This window comes from Monosiga brevicollis, genomic scaffold (genome assembly GCF_000002865.3).
Source record: "Monosiga brevicollis MX1 MONBRscaffold_8 genomic scaffold, whole genome shotgun sequence".
NCBI classification, from domain to species: domain Eukaryota; class Choanoflagellata; order Craspedida; family Salpingoecidae; genus Monosiga; species Monosiga brevicollis.
This window is the reverse complement of record NW_001865045.1, coordinates 652,723-669,844: the sequence shown is the minus strand read 5'-3', so window position 1 is coordinate 669,844 and position 17,122 is coordinate 652,723. Positions and strand designations below refer to the sequence as shown.

Below are 17,122 nucleotides of genomic sequence, written 5' to 3'. Positions count from 1 at the left end.
GTCGTCAGCGGGCTGTGCTCGACACTGATCACTTGCGTCCGTCATCGACCTCGTTGCCTGCTTGTGCATTGCCCTGGGGTGTTTTGCCCGTGGTGCAGTGCAAAGGTGAGCGCCTATCATCACATCCAGTATAGGTCAAGCCAGCTATCCTTCGGGCTGCCCAGTGACGTTGGCGGACTGCGACAAGTGGCAATGCACCATCAACAGGACTGACGAGCTCGGACCTTCATTTCCCTCCCCACTGTCATTGACGTCCTTGCCGACCGCTTGAGCTTGACATCATGGCCAGTGTCCTCTCATCCAGTGCGGGTGGGGATGACGCCCCCACACGCTCCTCCATCAATGGTCTCAACTCCAGCAAAAATCTTCCCCTCCAGGTTGACCGCCTTGCCTGCTGGCTCTTGCACTCTACAGCACACCACTCCACAAACCCCCAAAGACACACGCGCAAACATGCCTCTTCCACAGTCGCCTTAGCTCACGGCGTGTATCAATGCTTCCTTTGAAAAACCAAAAATGCTCCTTCATATATCCCCCTTGGACAAGTTTGAGCTTGAGGCTGAAGCAGCCTTGGTCCGGCGCGCCGAGGAGATGAAAACACGAGCGCGTGAGTGCAGGTCTTGGCCATCATGAGTACTTCCCTGTCTGCCGTGTGCACTCGCGGAAAAACGTCTTCGTTGTCTCATTTTGGCGGCGTGCGTGGTGCCACCAGGTGGTGACTTGGCCTTTGAGCTGTTTGATCTCTGCTACACAGTGTGGACGGTCCCGTCGACGTCCCGCTCCTTCCTGCGTACCACCACCATGGAAGTGGGGGAGTACTACTACATTCAAGGCCTCAACGCCAGCTGTCCCGCCACCGTCGCGGCCTACGTTAGCCGCTACATCAGCAATCGCCGGGCTGAAGTGTGTCTTGCCTACTTGCTCCCCTTTCCCTCCCCCTCTTCAACACAATGCTCTGCCAGAGCCCCAAGCATCACGGCTCGACCGGCGACCCGTTCGAGTCTGCCCAGACTGCCCCTCATGCCCTTCAATCCTTCATGCGCGCGGATAACCCAACAGAATGGATCTCAGGTCAAGGCGAGGCGCTGCACCATTTGCTGCTATGACATGTTTGCTGGTCGAGACATTCGAATCCAAGTGGAATTTCCTGGAGGACTCACCAGGTCCGCTGTGCCCCTCACTCGGCGCTCACTCAGCAAAAGCCTGCTGCCTAGCCCGCAACTTCCGGCACCAGTCATGAGGCTTTGCCAGGGGATCTGCTGATATTGACCTTGCCCACATCTCACACATGAACTGTGTGGCCTGTGCCTGCTGTGTCCCCTCTGCTATCGCCCCAGTTTTGTGGTTGATTCCGATGGTCGACAACACAGTATTCGTGATGCAGACTGGGGTCGCGCCTGCGTATCCAGCACGGCACGAGCCCTGCACTGTCTGCATGCCGATCTTGATGAAGCACCGCCCTGGAGCTCGCTCCTCGTTCGCAACCCCTTGCATGACAGCATGTTTGCCTCTGCTGTTTGTAAAGCCCTTCGCAAGGTCAGGCGACAGGCCTCGGTTGATGCGCCAACTTGGCCTCCCGTCACCACGTCTGCCGCTCAGTGTGGCCACCTTGCAACCCCCTCTTTTCATTCCCTTGCAGGTCATTTGCGATGCCAAAGGGCTTCGTTCCTCTCTGTACTGTCTTCGAGCGGCCTGTCCCCTGCTCCACAATGCCGTTTTCCAGTTGATTTTTGACGGCCTGTTGGCTTTTCAACATTTGTCCGAGGTACGCGCCCTATCTAGCTCATGAGGACCACCAGTACGCATGTCCGGTCGCTTGAACCTCTCGGCTGGCTTACGCATGGCCTTCTGCGCAGGCGGAGGCACTGTGTCGACACCTCTCCAGCTTGGATGTCGAAGGCGAGGCCTGGGCCATTGAAGCTTCCCTCGCTGTTGAAAGCTCTGCGGCTCGCCAGGTGCGCTTCTGTTCCTCCTGTGGACCGATGGCCATTGGCCTGATTGAGCTGAGCCCTCGCGTCCCGGCCATATCTCAGTGACCTGTCTGCTGCACAGATGTATGACGAGCGCATGAAAGCAGCCCTCTTGCGCGCCACAAAAGCTGCAGTTCTGTCGCAGCTGAACAGCGCCCCGATTCTAGCACTACAAAGCAGGTTGCTGTGCCAGCAGGTGAGATATTCATTGCGGCTTGATTTTGTCTGCGCTGGCATGCCAAAGGTTTTCGATAACACACTCCGCTCACGTGTAACCCCTCCCCCATGAAAGGATCATCCAATGGCTGCCATTGCCACGGCCCGGCGTGCGTACTTTTTGGGCAGCGGTCACCTTCAATTTGTGTTTCCACTGTGTGAGGCCTACATGAGCGCGGGATGGTTTCGGTACGTACGCTTCGCCTGACCCCTGGCACCAACAACACACTCTGTTTCTTGTTTTGTTTCTAGCAACATGCTCACATGGTCGTCTGGGTGCTTGATTGGCTCTGATGCGGTGATCATTCTAAAGCCACTGTTTGGCTGCGCTCAACACCGTCACACCAGGCGTCCTGCTCCGCTCGTCACCACCCGCCAGCCGCACATCATTACACGCGATTATCTACCAAAACTGGATGGCTGAAGCTCGAAAGCCCCATCGCTCAACAGTCAAGGTTCGAGCTTGCACACTGAGTCACGATCCAGGACCCTGTTTTTGTGCCCGTTTTCTGAGGCCTGTTGCGCTGCCCCGTTCGACAGGTTCCGTTCCAGGATGATCGACACTTGGGCTCGCTTCGAGGTGACAGTCTACCCCTGGCTCTGCGGCCCCTCTATGAGGTGAGTTTGCTGTTGCTCAGCGATCTGGTGTGAAAAATGCCAAGTCAAATGGAATAAAACCACATGTCATGTGGAAACAACACATGAGCGTGGGCCAGCGCGCCTGTGCTTGTGTTTTTCGACTGGCCATGGTGACGTATGGCGTGCGGTTCCATCTATTATAGCTACTCTACCGTCTGATGCGTGCTGTCAAGGGCTGGGAGGCGCTGCTCAGGCTTCGGTCTCAGGTAACTCGATACTTGAAGGCTGGCGCCCAATGGTCCCGCTTGGCCCAAGATTGTTACAAGAGCCCCGCAAGTCAAAACTCAGGGTGCTGGCTCACCCCTGGCAATCGTGCGTTCTTAAACCTGGCTGTGCGCCTGCGACCGGGCCTGGCTGTTGATCAGGTTTTTGTGCACCACAAGCCCCGGCGCTCCCCTCGCGCCCCACGCTCCGTGGTGATTGAAGAAGCTGAGACCCAACGAAGTGCGAGCCGAAAACCCAGCTTTGTCACGGTGTCAGAGACCTCAAGTGTGTCTCGAGCGAACGGAGCTGGAGACACCAGTGATATTGAGAGCGTGCTCGGTGATGGCTCCGTGTGGAGTGGAGCGGACGGTGATCACGCTGCCGAGCCCATCGTGGCCGAGCGGCCCGTCCACCTTTGGCTCGAGAACCTCTTCAACTTTCTGCTCGACGACCTCGACGCCATGACCACGCACTTGCCTCGCGGCGGTCGGGATGCCTTTATCAATCCCAAGGTGCAGTAGTCCCACTTGACGTGCTTGCATCTTTGTGTCAGGCTTGTCTCGAAACAGGATGATACTTGTGGCTCTGACTGGGCGTTGTAATGGTGACACGCAAAACAGGAAAAAACCAAACTCGATTGGTATCATCTCGGACGATTGTGCCAGCGCATGGATGAGCCACGCTTGGCATACCAGTAAGATCTTTTGAGTCCACGCATGCAAACAAGGCACATGTTTTCATGTTTTTCCATTTCGGCCATTGATGACCTGATGATGGGTGGTGTCTAAACCCATTGTAGGTGTTTTGAGGAGTGCCAGGCCTTTTGCAAGGAGAAATCCAGTTTGCGCCTCAAAGCCACCCTACACCTTCTTGCTTTGGATGCACACGTGTGTAAATATTGGGTGGCAGAGTGTCCTACTTCAGTAGCCAAGGAGCAGTGGAACGCTTGCTTGTCTGCTGAATCCTGACCATGTCATTGTCATAGGCTGGCAACATTGAGGGCTTCAGCCGAGTTCTGGCCGACCTGGGTCGCATGACTTCGGAAGCAGCCGGTGACTGGCGCTCCGGCCTGGCACGAGACCGGGCTTGCACGGCCGTGTTGCATCTCGCTGCCAAAACCAGCCCCACCCGAGGTCGGTACCCACGCGCAGGCTCATGCAAGAATTAACAGAGCACATCATTTCCGATCAGTCTCGTAGTGACGCCCCAGATCTCACGTTGTGACTTGCGTTTGCTGGGCTTTCAGTGTTGGCTCAGCTCAAGTCGTTGCTCAACGACAGTCAAGACCAGGTCGATGATCTTCTTGATGATGTCATGACGTGCTTGATTCGCAAGTCGTCCTCGCACTCGGTGTAGGATTTAGGACCATCCGCAAGGATGAAGTGGGGGTGGGAGGGAAGGTCTTTTTTTTTTTCTTTTCTCTTGCTATTCTCTTTCGTTTATAAATAATGCCGATGAGTGGTTTGGCGAAGCATAACGCGTGGCAATAGCCCGGTTTTCTCTTTTGTTCATCTGCTCCGACTCGAGAGCGTCTGGCAATCTTCTTCTCTGCACTTGTTGGGCATGGTGGTGGCTGCTGTTGCATTGCTTTGCGCGCTGGGAGACCCAGATCTTGCTCGTCTGTAGGACTTGAAAAACTTGCCATAGCTGATTCAATCGATGAGAGCTCTGCCCCGATTTTGGACCAGTCCCTCAGGGCTTACTGGAGTTGGAGGAAGACGTGGTACGGGAGCGGTTTGCCCGAGGCCGATTGCTGGGCCGTTGTGCAGGTGGCGTAGGGGCTACGCCATCGCCCGAGCGCGAGCCACGGCGTTTGAGAATTGACTTTTTGCTTCCAGAGCTGGTCGCGTCGGAGGCACCGCCGTTGGTACTTGCACTGTGACCATTGGAGGTGCCCGTTGCGGCGACCGCTGAACCAGAGTTTGTACCGGCACTGGTGGGACGCCGTGTTGGATTGATGATACGCGCCATATCAATGGTCACGGGTGGCGCGGCGCTACGGGGAGGGCGTGCTTTGGAAAGTCCAGTCTGGCTGGAAGTTGTGTGGGTGGGGCGGGTCAGGCGCAGCGTTTGGTTGACGGGCAGAAATTGCCAGTACCAGTGTTCCCAAGCCGGAGACACAGGGAGACCGCAGCGCATGCGCTGCCATCCGGGCAGACCCATGTACTGAGTCATGAAGCGAAAGTAGGCAACAAAGCCAGCGCAAAGAAGATGACAGCGATCGTCGCCATCCTGAAGATAAATGCCGCCCAGGTCGTTGGCATGGCCGAGCTCGATGATCACGGCTTGGCCATCGATGGTAGTCGCCAGGCGAAAGCAATGTTCAAGATTTGGGCTTGAAGAAGAGGCATTTCCCACTACACTGCTTGCAGGAGCCAACCCAAGTTGTACCAGGGCAGCAAGAACATCAGGAGGCGGTGCCGAGGACTTGGATGTGCGCAGCGGCGTCAAATCAGCCAAGGCATTGACTTGCAACGACCCGACGGGCAGCTGGGTAGCGCCGTGCTGGGTCAGCCAGACCAGATGAAAGCCGTTGAAGCAGAGGAAAAAATTGCGGAGGTCTTTTGGCAAGCGCTGGCCGTGTCGGCTCTCCCAAGCTCCTAGGTCGGCGAGCGTTGCGGGCTGGGTGGCTTGAATGCGCACGTCGACAACGGTCGGCCGTCGCTCCAACGTTTGCAGTAGCCCTAGCGTGAGTCGGTCAAAGATGGACCGTGGATCCAGCCGCTTCCGCGGAGGTACCTTGCTCGGCCCAGCTCCTGCGGCATCCCCTGCAGCACTCATGACAACCCGTCACCTCCCACAACCCTCTCGCTGCTAAGCCCCTCTCTCTCTCTCTCTCTCTCTCTCTCTTAAAATCTCTCTCTCAAAATCTCTCTCTCAAAATCTCTCTCTCAAAATCTCTTTCTCTCAAAATCTCTTTCTCTCAAAATCTCTCTCTCAAAATCTCTTTCTCTCAAAATCTCTCTCAAACTCTCTCTCTCAAACTCTCTCTCTCTCTCTCTCTTTCGAATACCTGATTCTTCTCTCTCTCTCTCTCTCTCTCTCTCAGCTTTCTCTCTCGCAAACTCGCAACTCATACTCTAACTCTCACTCGAATTCTCAAACTCTCTTCCTGCGCCTGTGGTGACAGCGCCAAGGCAGAGCACAGGGCTGTGTAGCAGAAATGATACATCCTAATCGATTTCTAGTTGGGCATCAGCTCGGCGCGCAACCCTATTGTCTGTGCGGCCAGGACTCGAAACAAGTCGTTGATCGGCCCAGTACAAACTGCCGAGGGCGGTGTTGCCGGAGCATGACACCAAGTCGCGGCAAATTTATCGCGCTTCAGAGCCACGAAGACGCGAGGGTTCAAGGTTCCGTGGACTCAGGGGCTGGGAGCTGCAGGGGACAGTCCTTGTGCTGGGGACCTCGCACCTCATGCTCCAAAGTGAATAGGATGTGCGAGGGCTCAGCCGGGTCAACCAGATTCAAAATTCGAAACTGGCCCTCGGCTTCGGCGGCTGCAAGGGTTGTCACGCAGTCCTGGAAGCGCGGATTGACCCACACGAGACCTGCAGCCTGCAGCCGGCTGAACGCTGCCGCAAAGGCAACTCGAGAGTTCAAATAAAGCGCAAAGTGATGACCATCATAAGCCTGGAGAGGCTCGCTTCGCTCCACAAACACAAGCTCCTGTTCGTGTGGGTCAGCGCCAAGAGCCACGCTGCACCCAGCCACACTGCCCTCGTTGTAGAGCCGCGTCTTGGCGGCAAAAAAGTGCGCATAAAAGGCAGCAATTTTGGGCGCCGTGCCAGGGGCACAGTCAACGGTGACGGCACGCATAGCCCGCAAGAGTGCCCGGTCCCCTTGTGGTTGCAGAGCCCGCTCATGCAGGGGATTACTCGACTCTACAGCGATAACCACCGTGTTGTTAAAAGGCCCCTGGACCACCCAGCGCACGCGGCTCAAGAGAGGCGAGAGTTCGTTTGGCAGTTGTGGTAGATCTTCAACTGAGAGCCATTGAACGCCCAGCTCATCCAGGCGCGCCTTCAGCTTGGCATCGGCCCAACGTGCCGCGAGTTGCAGCGCTTGAGATTCAGCGGTACTGAAGATCACCAAGCCCCGCCAAACTTGCGCGGCTTGGGCGAGAGGCAGGTGCACCTGCGTGTGCGCCCGAACGAAACGTCACGAGCATACCTTGTCAGTTCCCATCCTGCCCGACAACACGTGCACATAAACGCTTGCTCACGATGCCCACCTGAGATGCACCAAGGTTGTACCATAGTGTGCCCTTGCCGCTCGCAAAGTTTGCGGCTCGTCGAGGGTCGGGAGCCAGCCCCAGCAATGCCTCCCAGAAAACCTGAGCGATACATCAGAGCAGTCGCGTGGCAGATGATTCAATCGAAACCGTGGGTTGAGCGCACCACATCAACTCGCACAACAAAGCACAGGCAACACGACGGCGCGACCGCCAACCTTGGCCGGCTCATGGCTCGTAACGTTGAGATTGAGGTGCTCTAGAAGCGCGAGCGCCATAATGATGATGCTTCGCTGCTTAGATATTCTCGAAAGCAAAAAATCAAAAATCTCTCAAAAAATAAAAATAAAAAACCCCCCTCGATATCTTCATTGGCAACGTGATCCCGTGCGCACCAAGCTCAGGCTGGTCACCTGTCATGGTGCCTGCCTGGGCAGCAAACGGCTTTCGCATCGAAAGCGTGTCTATGGATGTGTTTTTGTTTGGCTAGCTCCTGATCATCATCGTGCGGGGCCTGCCTCGACGCGCAAGAGCCTTTCCCTTCCTTCTAATGGTGTTTTTATGGCGATTCGATTACATGGGATCACAAGAACAACAGGCACATATGAAGCGCGTGACCGGTCTAGGAGTCTGGGCCCCAGCACTGCTGCGCCAAGGCGCCTTGTTCAGGTCGTTGATCGGCTAGACAGTAATTTCCGGGAGAAAGGACTTGCCCCGTGCGCTGCGAATGGCCGGGCTTTCGGTGGTGCTGTGCTTGGTTGTCGGTTTAACACTCACCTGGCGCGAAGTGCTGGAGCGACTGTGATTGTTCGAGCGAAACACGGGATGGTCACCTTGCACGGGGTGTCGACCTCGGCGAGGTGTCCGCTGGGAGTAACTTCGAGCCGCACTGAAAAACGAAACATCCAGTGGAGCCGGTGTAGGCATGAGCCGGTGCGAGTGCAGTGAACGGGGTCGGGAGGGTAAGAACGGTTTGGCGCGCTCAGTCCGTGCCCCATAAACTGCTTTGACACGACACTTTTGATGTTTGCGCACCAACGACATGTCACGAATTTGCGCGCTCAATGATCGTTGGCGTTGGGCGTGGCGACGGGCCAACTGCTTACGAAACCATAGCTGGATTGTCAGCACAGCCAAGAGTCGACGACGCTGTTCTTCTGGCCCATACGAATTCTCCGCGGGAAAGGTCGAAGCACATGACCGCAGTTGTGGTCGGACATGTCCAAGAGCCGCACCGCGAGAGCTGGCTGCTGTTTTGTGAAAGCTGCGTCGTCGCTGTGAGCCAAGAGTCCTTCCATTTCCACGCTGAACGCCTTGAGAGCGGCGCCCTCGACGAGAACCTTGGCCCTGCAGCTGGCTAGACGGGGGCAAAGCCCGGCAGACAGGTCGCCCGCGCCAAGTTCGACCACGGTGTCGCCGCCAAAAGCGCTGGATACGAATGGCAGCTTGCACCTTTGCCCGGACTTGTGCCACGCGCTGTTGTTCGGATTTGACGATTCGCGCCCGTTGAACGCTGGCATTCAACACCAACAGAGCGCCATCCTCGGAATCCGATCCCGAGCACGCGTCTTCGTCGGTATCATCGTGCTGTCCCGAGCTCACCGCACCTTCACAGTCCATTTCTGTGAGCGCATTCGTCGTCTTGCTGCGCCCTTGGGCGGGCTGCTTGTCCTCCTCCTTTTCCAATGCCCAGGACACGCGCGGTGGCGCGGTGCCACCGCTGGCTCTTGGCGCGTTGCTTGATAACCGTGTGACCTCTGATGTGCTGTGGCGAGATTTTGAAGAGGAATGCCCGGTGTTACCTGTGCTCTGCCGTGATGATCGGCAGCTGGTCGCTGGAATTGTTGCAGATTGGCTGTCGATTCCGCCTGCCGGCTCAATCTGGGATTGGCTTTCGCCGTTTTGCAAAACAGTCTCGTGGGTTGATTCATCATTGGCAAGGGGAGCCGCCGATGCCTGTGGATTGCGGGTCGGAACTTTTTCATGTTCCGAAGATCGCGTGCCAGAGCTAGACTTGTCTGCATTGCGGGAGGAACGACGCCTGCCAGGCCGCCGCAACTGTCGCTGCTCCAGTTTTTGTTGCTGCAAGCGTAGGCGCTCCGTTTCTTCCTCCAATTCCTGCCGCTGTTTGGCCTCCGAGGCGCGAGCCCGTTCCGCGGCTGCAGCTTGCGCACGCGCCCGACTCAACTCCGCCTTGATTCGCTGCAGCTCGGCCGATTCCTGATCACTGGCACGCCCTCGATCCATCTGCCGCCGCACCAAGAATCCTCGAACAAAACGTTGAATTGTGGTGCTGGCAGCGTTTTCCTGTACACGATGGCGCCCGTTAAGCAACGTCAACGTGAGAGAGCCGTGCACGTTGAGGCCAACGTGCAACTGAAACTGGAAGCATGAGGTTGATGGGCAGCATGCCATGACGGATGAGCATTAACCTGTTTCGCGCGCTCGCGGCGCCGACGACGCAAAAATGCGCGTACGGCCCACTGCAACCGAGTGGCAGACATATCTTGAATGTTCAACGTGCCCAGACCACCATGCTCAATCAAAAGCTCGGCACACTCTGTGTGCCCACCTGCCACCAGTTCAATTCCATGCATTTGTATTCATATTTCAAATTTATCAAGCGTCGCAAGTTGGAACGCGACAAGGCCTGTCGCAACTTGCACGTGGGGGTACCTCAACTGACCTGCCAAAGCATAATCCAGAGGCGTCATGCGGTGCTCGCCTTTGTCCATGAAATTTGGGTATGCCTGGGCATCCAGCAGCATGCGCGCCACCTCCAGGGCATTGTTTGTTGCCGCCCCTATCGCCATGCATAGTTTTCGCGTCAGGTTCCGCACGAACACCCCAACTTCCTTCCTACTGACTCGCGATGCAGCAGTTGAGACCCACAGTGCAGAGGTGTGACGCCCTCTAGATCTTGCACGTTTGGTTCAGCCTTGTGACTCAGGAATAACCGAACGCTGTCCACATGGCCGTAGTAAGCAGCGTAGTGCAAGGCCTGTACACGATGTGTGTCCGCAAGATGGGTTTGAGTTTGCAATTTGCCAACCCCCCTCCAAAGCTTGACTGTCGTGAGATGTTGCTTCAACAAAGCACAAAAAAAGGGGGGGTACGCACCGTTTCGCCGCGGGAGTCGGCCAGCAAAAGGTTCTCTTGCTGCATTTGGGACAGAATAAGCGCCGCCAGTTCCTCGTAGCCTTGAATGACGGCAACACTCAGGGGAATGCGTCCCTGGGCATCAATAGTGAAAAGCATACGTGCGGACATGTGCGCGTGTGAAAAAAAATGCCTCCACTGGGGTTCAAGGCAGCTAAACAAGCGCGATGACGCACCTCGGCGTCACCAAGTACAGGGTTGGCGCCGGCTGCCAAAAGCTCTCGTGCTGCAGCGAGGTGGTTGTTTTCGACAGCCAGCATCAGAGCCGTCTGTTGGGCAGCATCAATCACGTTTGGGTCGACCTTGGCCAGCTTGAGCGCTGCGATGGTCTCCGCATCATTGCGGTAAGCGAGCAGATGAAGTAGGGAACGTCCATCACTGTCAACTTTGTTCACGTTGATCGAGGTCTTCAGCAAGGCGGCCACGCAGAGAGGCGATTCTGCTCCGGCCGGAGCAACAGCGTGAGTAGCGGTGCTTTCAACAATGCATTTCAAATGTTTTGTGAGCCTTAGGGCCAGCAAAAGACTGCGTACCGTGGGCTACAGCCCAAAAGAGGGCATCGTGCCCATCCTCATCACAGACATCAACATGCTCAGTCGTGGCCTGCTGGAGCAGCAGATTCAACACTGCAGCCGTTGGATGCTGGGCCGCATGATGAATTGGTGTGACCATGGTTCTACCGAGCAGGGAGGATCAAAGCAATGGAGCAAGGTGATGACGCAATCAAAGAACAAGGACAAGACCGTCGGGCCACACGCACTTGTCTTGGATGCCTGGGTTGGCCTTGGCAGCGAGAAGCATTTTAACCATGTCTTCGTAAGCAAAGGCGACAGCCCAGTGCAGCGCCGTGCGTCCGGAGCGATCAGGCAGATCTGCCGGTATTTTAGCTCTACCAGGAGTGCAGAAACAGAAGAGTCCACAACATTAGATGCGGTCAGGCGGTTTTAGACCGAGCTTTTTTTTCTTTTTTTCTTTTTTTTGCTTGTTTGTTTGTTTGTTTGGTTGGTTGGTTCCAGGGAAAGACAAGATGCCGACGCAAAGGCGGGCGGGCGCCACAAAGCACTCGAGGCAAGAGCTGATCGGATGGTGCAGACGGTACGCACTTGAGCATGGCCTGCACGACAACAGTGTTGTATTCTAAGCCAGGCAATAAAGTGCGCAACTGTGTTGTGAGCCGAGATGCGATCGGTGTGTGTGTCAACAAAGCATTGCCAATGTCAAAGCACCCAAGCCAAATGTACAGTGTTTGAGTCTGCTGCAAGAACATACCAGCCACAGCTAGGTGGATGGGAGCTCGGCCTTCAGCATCCAGCTGGGTTCCCAGTGATGGGTTGGCTGATAAAAGCATCTAAAGAAGGCGTCATGGTGTCATTGTGCATATGGCGACTTGGCGGGAGCTGAAGTTCAGGAATCTCAATCTGCAAGAGCAAGCGGCTCTCAAAAGATCTGACCTTGGTGACACTGGCGTCCTGGTTGGAAGCAGTCCAATGCAAGGGATTCCGTTGCTCTACGTCCAAGCAGCAGACATCGGCCTTGGCCTTGAGCAGGATGGCCACGTGTTTGTTGAAGCCCAGATGACTATGGGTTAAATAACAGACAGACTGCTATGTGAGCTTTGGGTAACACGCTACAAACCACCCAATTCTCGCCGCAACGAGCCATGTGTCCGGTACAGCCAAAGAATATGGGATGCTGCGCCAAACAAAACACAGATGTCGCTGGACGTACCACACCCAGTGCAGCGGTGTGAGCTGCTCAAGGTCAGCAGGATTGATGTCAAGATGACGCATTGTGCACTGCTTGCAAAGAAAATCCAAGGCCTTGGGGCTGTTGGCCAGCGCCGCCCAATGTAAGATGGAGCGCCCGGCCAAGTCACGGTGACCCAGCTCGAGGCCTGCTGCCAGGAGAAGTGCCAGCACCTTGTGGTGGCCGTAAAAGGCTGCCCACATGCCCACATTCTTGCCATCAGCATCTTGGGCATTGGAGTTACCGCCGTGTCTATCCATTCAAAAGCCAGATAGGAGGCTGTGAGGGGACGGGACGGGTTGACATCACGAGGGCAAGTTGAAGCAGCCGAAGTGTCACGCACTCGAGGAGGGCTTCAACGCTGGTGCGATTGCCGGTGGCAGCGGCAAAATGTAGAGGCGTGCGGCCAGCTGCATCTTGGTAATTACAAGTGTGGGCAGAGAAGCCGCCGTTTTGTGCATAGGCATTGAACAATCTCTCTGCCTCACCCGTTGCCGCAGCCACGTGCAGTGCCGTCATTCGATATGCGGCTGTGCGGGAAAACCCGACGGATCGGATGCCGGAACGAAGGACGACATTGTTGAGCGTAATTCCTTCGCAAGCAGATGAATGGAAGGGGCAGGGAGGGAGGGGTGGAGAGATGGGGGTGTTGAATTCTCAGCACGGGCCGCAGTGCAAACCTTGATAGTCATCGCGAAATGCCGCGGCCAACGCCTGGCCGTCGAGCAAACCAGTTTGGTCATAGTCTGAAAACGTCAAGCCACGCGCCGTGGCAGCGCTGTCAAATTGCTCTGCCATGTCCCAACCTTCAGATACCGGCTCACCAGCAGCGTCGGCCGCAGACTGAAGCTGATGATCGGCCTCCTTCCCCTCGATCTCAATCCCTGGACGCATATCCCCATCCGTCGCAGCTGACTGCTCCTCGACCACAGAGGATGGGGGCGGAGACGCCTCGGCCGACATGGCAGGAGGCTGCGTTGTAGCGTCCGTCGGTCCGATAAGACGCCGCTATGAAGCAAAGCACTGGCGCACGAGGCGAATACAACCCACAAGCAACCCGCGACGCAAGGTTGGTACACAAGGTGTTGCAGGTCGTCCTCAGCCGTGTCTCGCCGGCCAAACAAATCTAAGACGACGAGCGCGCGCGATCAGAGCAGGAGCAGAGAAGGGTTGGTTTGTTTTGCTTTCGTGCATGCAAAAATTTGTCAACCAGTTTGCTGGGGTCAAAAAGTATACCAAGCTACGTTTGTGCTCATCGCTGTCTCAAAAACTGCGAGCTACGGTTGCCATGGATAGCCTCCTCGGATGTATAAAATGACATTTCCCACATCCCAACTGGACTCAAAAATTTCAGGAGCAGGTCTGTGGCCTCTTGTGGTTCGTTGGTGGTGTCTTGGCAGCGCGACCCGTCCTCAGGCGCTCTCTCCAAAGGAGGTGGTGGTGCTTGCTGTGTGTGGTTTTTCTGTACTCATGCAACTGTCTTGTGCTTGGCTGGTGGCCGCTTGGTGGGGGGTTTAATTAGCTTCGGTTTTCGAGGCACTCCTTGGTCATCATGGACGGCGAGTTTACTCGGACGATCTACGGCTTTGTATGTTCTTGGGACACAAAACTTGGAATAGCTGCCTCTCCCGCTGATCAGTCAAAGCTCATGACCTCATTGCACGCAAAATGCAACGCGCTTTGTTAGATTCGCGATCGCCAATATGCCGATGCCATCAAAATCCTCCAGCAGCAGCTAGAAATGCAGCCGAGCGTACGTTTGGCTGGACCGGCGAGAGTGAAAGAAAAACCAAATCATACATGAACTGACCCTTCCGTCAGAGACCTGCCTGCTTGCCGTATCAGCCTTTCCCTGGACCTCATTTTGACCCGGTATCTGCGTTTTCTTTGCAGTCTCTGCCCGCGTTGTCGCTGCTAGGCTACTGCCAATTCCATGTTCAAAACTTTGATGCCGCGGCCGAGTGGTATGCATCACCCCGCTCCAACCAGTGCCGGCGTGTGACTTGACTTGCGAACCTGCGCCTCATGTGCACCCCTTTTCTGGCACGATTTGAATGCCGCCACAACAGCTACGCCCAAGTGTCCAAGGAGTACCCGGAGCAAGATAGCTACAAGCTGTATCACGCCCAGGCTTTGTACAAGGCCTGCCGCTATGAAGAGGCCATGGACGCAGTCGTCAAGATTGACAACCCGGACATGCACAACGATATCATGAAGCTTCAAGCGGCAATCAAGCAAGGCATGGGTGATCTGGCCGCAGCACGCAGCATGGTGGAGCAATGCCCGGCCGATGACCTGGACACCATTATCAACGAGGTTAGCTCATGGACCCATAGGAGACCTCGATTGCACCCTCTTCTGTCGTTCCACACTGATCCTGGTCTGTATAGGGTTGCCTTTTGGTGGCAGAGGAGCGCTACAAACAAGCCATTGAAAAGTTTCACCACGCAAGCAACGTTGGAGGTACGTAGGTTGCAGCGCAGTGCATCAGCGATTTTACCCAGTCTCCACATCAAGACAGCTGATGATTTGCCTCAGCTTTTTTTTTTTTTTTTCTAATTTTTTTTTTTTTCTAATTTTTTTTTTTTTTTTTGTTCCTCAGGCTACAATGCCCACCTCATGTACAATCAGGCACTTTGCCAATACCGCCTGGGCAATTTCGCGGCCGCTCTTCGGCACATTGCTACCATCATTGAGCGTGGTATCCGTGAGCACCCAGAACTCTCGGTCGGCATGCAAACGGAGGGCATTGAAGTGCGTTCCGTGGGCAACACCAAGACGCTGCACGATACCGCCTTGGTTGAAGCCTTCAACCTCAAGGCTGCCATTGAATACGACTTGCGCAATTGTATGTCCGCCACCATTTGCCGCCGTGCATGCGCCTCTCTGCCTTGAATAATGGCCCAAGACGGCTTTGATAAAGGCACGATGGTTTCCATGGTGCTCTCTCATCTCTTGCTCACTTGCATGGCAATCTAGACGATGCGGCCATGGATGCCTTGACGGACATGCCCCCTCGTTCAGAGGAAGAGCTTGACCCTGTCACGCTGCACAATCAGGCGCTGATGAACATGGAGGAGGATCCAGAAACCGGCTTTGAGAAGTTGCAATTCCTCCTACAATCCAACCCGTGCCCACCTGGTACGAAGCAACATCGGCAATCTGGTCCCTCGCCACACCGTCCTACACGGCTTATGTTTGTTTATTTTCTCTTTCTTTTTCTTCTCTTTGTTCCAAACTTTGATTCTCACGTTTCATTGGGACCCCCGACAGAGACATTTGGCAATTTGCTCCTCTTGTACTGCAAATATGAGTACTATGATCTGGCGGCCGATGTGCTGGCCGAAAATGCCCATTTGACCTACCAATGTCTCACGCAGGTGTGTCAGCTCTAGCCCCGCGGCTCCTGCAACGCTGCTCTATCTATCACACCAAGCGCGTCAGCGCGTCTTGCGCCTGCTCATGTCATCACGCTCTGGTTGTCCTCTTGTTCGCGCTGCAGTACCTGTACGATTTTCTGGATGCCACAATCACGCGCCAGACATCGCCGGAGGAGGCCTTTCGCCGCCTCGATGAAATGTGTAGCCAACACACAGAGCAGCTACGTAAGCTTACGCGCCAGGTCCAGGACGCGCGCACGGCCCAGGACGAGGATGCCGTGAAGAAAGCCGTCAACGACTATGACGAGTGTCTCGACCGCTACATTCCCTGCCTCATGGCCCAAGCCCGAATCTACTGGGATCTTGAAAACTATGCGCAAGTTGAGAAGGTTGGTCTTCTTTTGAGCTACATGTTTTTGTCAAAAAAAAAAAAAAAAAAAGAAAGAAAGCAAGCCTTGGAACCTACTACGTGTACCCAAATGCTTGTCAAAACAGAGAGATTGCTGGCCTGGGTTGCACAAAAACGGCTCAAGTCTTCAGGATTACCCGACTTGAATCAACGCGAATGCTGATGCGCTCACACACTGGCGCGCGTCATAGATCTTCCGCAAGTCAGTGGAATTTTGCAATGAGCACGACGTTTGGAAGCTGAACGTGGCACATGTGCTCTTCATGCAGGTTTGTGACTCTATTGCGTTGAGAAGCACTTGAACAGACCTTCAATCCCACGTGATTAATGGCACAATGCTCAGCACGCTCGCTCCCTCCCCACCTGGGCCCCATCCATCGATGTAGGGCAACAAGTACAAGGAGGCGATTGGCTTTTACGAGCCGATTGTACAGAAAAATCTCGAAAACCTGCTGGACATTTCGGCCGTTATTCTGGCCAATCTGTGTGTCTCCTACATTATGACGTCGCAGAACGAGGATGCCGAAGAACTGATGCGGCGCGTCGAGAAAGAAGAAGAAGAGCTCGCCCTGGAGGATCCAGACCGCAAGGTTTTCCATTTGTGCATCATCAACCTTGTCATTGGAACCTTGTATTGTGCCAAGGGCAACTTCCAGTTTGGCATCAGTCGTGTTATCAAGAGTCTCGAGCCGTATAGCAAGCGCCTGGGCTGGGAGACCTGGGAGTACACCAAGCGCTGCTTTTTGGCCCTCATTGAAGGCATGGCCAAGCAGATGATCACCTTGCCGGATGTTATCACAATGGACATTCTGGACTTTCTCGATGCCTGTGAAGAGCATGGCAAGGGCGTGCCGACCATTGATCAGCTGCCCATGTTCCAGATGGATGCCTTTGACCTGGGCAAGCACACCGTTGCCTATGAGGCTCGCTACATTAAAAGCCTCTTTCAGCGTGTGACCATTTAAAAAAAGGCACAGTCCCCGCCGTTCGTCTGCATTGCATCCGCGCTTTGCGTGGCATTTGTTCATGTTTCGTCTCTTGTCTGGCTTTTTGTCCCTTGGTGTTGTGTTGCTCTCACATCTCTGACATACGAGATGTTTGGTTTGGCAAGAAAATCAATGCTCTGAGTTTGTTCATACATTCCTTGGCGACCATGGGTTGAGCT

General features: G+C 55.1%; 4 protein-coding genes across 4 annotated transcripts; 2 read left to right on the top strand and 2 right to left on the bottom strand.

Annotated features, from left to right (window-relative positions):
- Positions 1 to 801: 801 nt before the first annotated feature.
- Positions 802 to 4,385, top strand: MONBRDRAFT_32179 (uncharacterized protein; the record flags this gene model as incomplete). The annotated part of the gene is made up of 14 exons (XM_001745330.1): positions 802 to 1,163; positions 1,371 to 1,536; positions 1,640 to 1,765; positions 1,857 to 1,955; positions 2,053 to 2,166; positions 2,263 to 2,375; positions 2,500 to 2,641; positions 2,727 to 2,804; positions 2,969 to 3,031; positions 3,191 to 3,541; positions 3,650 to 3,723; positions 3,829 to 3,916; positions 4,015 to 4,162; positions 4,276 to 4,385. The coding sequence occupies 14 exons, from the start codon at positions 802 to 804 to the stop codon at positions 4,383 to 4,385; spliced, it is 2,034 nt and encodes a 677-aa protein (XP_001745382.1).
- Positions 4,386 to 4,721: 336 nt separating this feature from the next.
- Positions 4,722 to 5,810, bottom strand: MONBRDRAFT_7732 (uncharacterized protein; the record flags this gene model as incomplete). Its single annotated transcript, XM_001745170.1, has 1 exon — positions 4,722 to 5,810. The coding sequence occupies one exon, from the start codon at positions 5,808 to 5,810 to the stop codon at positions 4,722 to 4,724; it is 1,089 nt and encodes a 362-aa protein (XP_001745222.1).
- A 567-nt stretch (positions 5,811 to 6,377) lies between these two features.
- On the bottom strand, positions 6,378 to 13,131 carry MONBRDRAFT_7731 (uncharacterized protein; the record flags this gene model as incomplete). The annotated part of the gene is made up of 8 exons (XM_001745169.1): positions 6,378 to 7,166; positions 8,041 to 9,645; positions 10,384 to 10,497; positions 10,599 to 10,961; positions 11,874 to 12,000; positions 12,151 to 12,420; positions 12,512 to 12,761; positions 12,993 to 13,131. 8 exons carry the CDS (start codon positions 13,129 to 13,131, stop codon positions 6,378 to 6,380), a joined length of 3,657 nt encoding a protein of 1,218 aa, XP_001745221.1.
- Positions 13,132 to 13,717: 586 nt separating this feature from the next.
- MONBRDRAFT_18883 (uncharacterized protein) lies at positions 13,718 to 16,922 on the top strand (the record flags this gene model as incomplete). Its single annotated transcript, XM_001745329.1, has 11 exons — positions 13,718 to 13,756; positions 13,856 to 13,921; positions 14,062 to 14,132; positions 14,238 to 14,484; positions 14,559 to 14,631; positions 14,771 to 15,016; positions 15,148 to 15,309; positions 15,442 to 15,548; positions 15,671 to 15,937; positions 16,149 to 16,226; positions 16,344 to 16,922. Exons 1-11 carry the CDS (start codon positions 13,721 to 13,723, stop codon positions 16,920 to 16,922), a joined length of 1,932 nt encoding a protein of 643 aa, XP_001745381.1. The 5' UTR covers positions 13,718 to 13,720.
- Positions 16,923 to 17,122: the final 200 nt, after the last annotated feature.